Genomic DNA, 2,396 nt, shown 5'->3' with positions numbered 1-2,396 from the left:
CACAGAAAAAATTGTAATTTTTCGACAGTATACATATTATATTAACCAGAATTCTTATTTTAACTAAAATTGTAGTAACCGAGCAAGTCTGATTTATTTTTAATCGAAAATTTTTTCATGTACAGTGTTAAAACTGATACTTATTAAAATTTTTGTGTTAGATTTTTTAACATACTCGAGTGTTAGTTAGTTTAACGTAATGTAATTATTATCTGAATATTTTGTATTAAATTAATATTTAATATCTTAGTGTTAAAATAACACAATTTATGAGTAAATAAACAAATATATAAAAATAATATAATTTTAATAAATTCTAAGATAAATGGATAAAATCTTTTAATTTTACATATTATAAATGTTAATTTGATTAAAACTGTACATTTCTCCACAATTTGTTTCCACACAAACTGTACATTTCTTTCACAATTTGTTTGTGTCAAAAATGTTGCATTTTGTGAGTTAACATTTACGTAAAGTTTGTGCTACATTAGTCTAACATATTTATGTTGTTTTAAATTAGCACAAAAACTTGAGTGCACTATTTAGGACACGCGAAATATGTCAAATTCAACATGAATTTTTGTAACTATATACATATTTTTATTTTAAATAAACAATAATAAGGATGTTATTTACGCTCCAATTTAAAATCAGTACTATTATTTACATATTGTGCATTATTGGTTGTTTTGTAATTTATTAATATTTAATATCGTTATATGTACAAGATTTATCTTTCTCAAGATTTATCTATCTTAATATTTTATAATAAAATATCCTAGAGAATATTGAGACGTCTTATAAGACATCATAAAGACGTCCTAAAATTCATGAGACATTTTTTTGAAGTATAAAATACAATGCAAAGCTGGGAAATAGGAACTTGCAGAATAAAACGTGCGGCATATATTTCAATTGATTTCAGTTAAATTATTTTAATCATGATAAGATTGTGTCATATTATACGTATGACGTTCTCATTTCTTCGATTGTCAAGTAGAGCTTAATATATCACAGACGCAGTATTTATATTTATATTTACTTTGTATAAAATTTATATTAAGTATCCTAGAATATTTTATAATTGTGGTTATTTCAACATAGCGTTCTTATTAGATTTACATATGTAATTTAAATTTTTTGTGCAATTACCTTAATTACGTGAACATGCTATATCTACAATTATGCTTACATAATAAAAAATAACAAAGTACTTTGCCGAATGTAAACCTTGCAAAAACACGTTAAGACACAGTAAAACGAAATAGTTTCTGTATTATGTATGAATATTCATTAAATTTTAGAATAAAATCTTAAGACTAATAATTTCCATTCAAAATTTCCACTAGAACGTATAATGATAATTAATCTCTCCAAGAAAATAGGCTAAAACAGGCTAAATTACGAGATATTCATAATGTAAATAAGTCATTGCAAAAACTTTTTCTATTCAGAGTACATTTTGATTATCTTCTCTTGCTAAAAACAAAAATCACGCACGCTGAATAGTTTATTTATTGTCAGACGGGCGAAGCGCCATAGCTAGAACTTGCTGCATCTGTATCCTAACGTCCAGCTTCTTCTCCTCCGGTACCTGTCTGATGATTGGCAGCAACGAAAGGAGAAACATCTTGTCGTAATCATCCTCGTCGAGGGTAACGCGTTGACTGCTGTGCGAGGAGAGTATGTCATGTATTTCGTTGTCGAAGGGCGTGAAGGATGTCTCGCACAGCTGTTTTGAATAACGCGGGCACACCTTATACGAGGGTGTACCCGTCTGAAGATACTCGCGGCTACCTGTTATAGAGGTACCTGTTATAGAGGCACCGCCGTGTGTAAGGGGATCGTACTCCTCGATTACGGGATTGTCCACCTCACCCTCGCTTTCTTCCGATTTGCAAGGAAGATTGATGCTTGTGGGAATTCTAAAACAGGGTTAAATTTAGTATTATTATCGATCGTTTGTCGCTTCTGACAACAGTTAATACCTTTTGTTCTCCACTGTTGGCATGAGAAATAATAATCGATCGAAGTACATGTACTTCTTCCGTTTTCGTCCGGCAGGTCCAGATTTGTGCGATTTCTGAAGTTTCAGCTCTTTCATAAAATAATCTCGTATATTCCTCCATTTTCCGCGTAAATTTTTTTCTAAAAATGATCATGAACAGTTACAATTTTCTTTTATATATTATTCTATATATAATTTTCTTTTAAGATGTAAAATAACAAAATAATAATAATAATAATGTTCATGTATTTAGGAAATTTTTGAAAAATTTTTTATTTTGCTTCCTAATTTCTTCATTAAAAAAAAATGAAAAATATGAAAGGATTCTACACGGTAAAAATATTTTACACTTGTTTTGATATAAGTACAAAAGTTTTGTAATACA

General features: G+C 28.7%; 1 protein-coding gene across 1 annotated transcript in view; it reads right to left on the bottom strand.

Moving 5' to 3' along the window:
* LOC108694589 overlaps positions 1 to 2,396 on the bottom strand; it is a 6,264-nt gene that overhangs the window by 1,014 nt on the left and 2,854 nt on the right. The window contains exons 2-3 of the mRNA XM_018204166.1: positions 1,992 to 2,151; positions 1,504 to 1,928 (exon numbers count right to left, since the gene is read on the bottom strand). Coding sequence (XP_018059655.1) covers positions 1,514 to 1,928; positions 1,992 to 2,151 — 575 coding nt within the window. The 3' untranslated portion in view covers positions 1,504 to 1,513. The remainder of the gene's footprint in view (positions 1 to 1,503; positions 1,929 to 1,991; positions 2,152 to 2,396) is intronic.

This window comes from Atta colombica, unplaced genomic scaffold (genome assembly GCF_001594045.1).
Source record: "Atta colombica isolate Treedump-2 unplaced genomic scaffold, Acol1.0 scaffold120, whole genome shotgun sequence".
NCBI lineage: Eukaryota > Metazoa > Arthropoda > Insecta > Hymenoptera > Formicidae > Atta > Atta colombica.
Note: the sequence above shows the minus strand (reverse complement) of the source record. Positions and strands in the feature narration are given on the sequence as shown.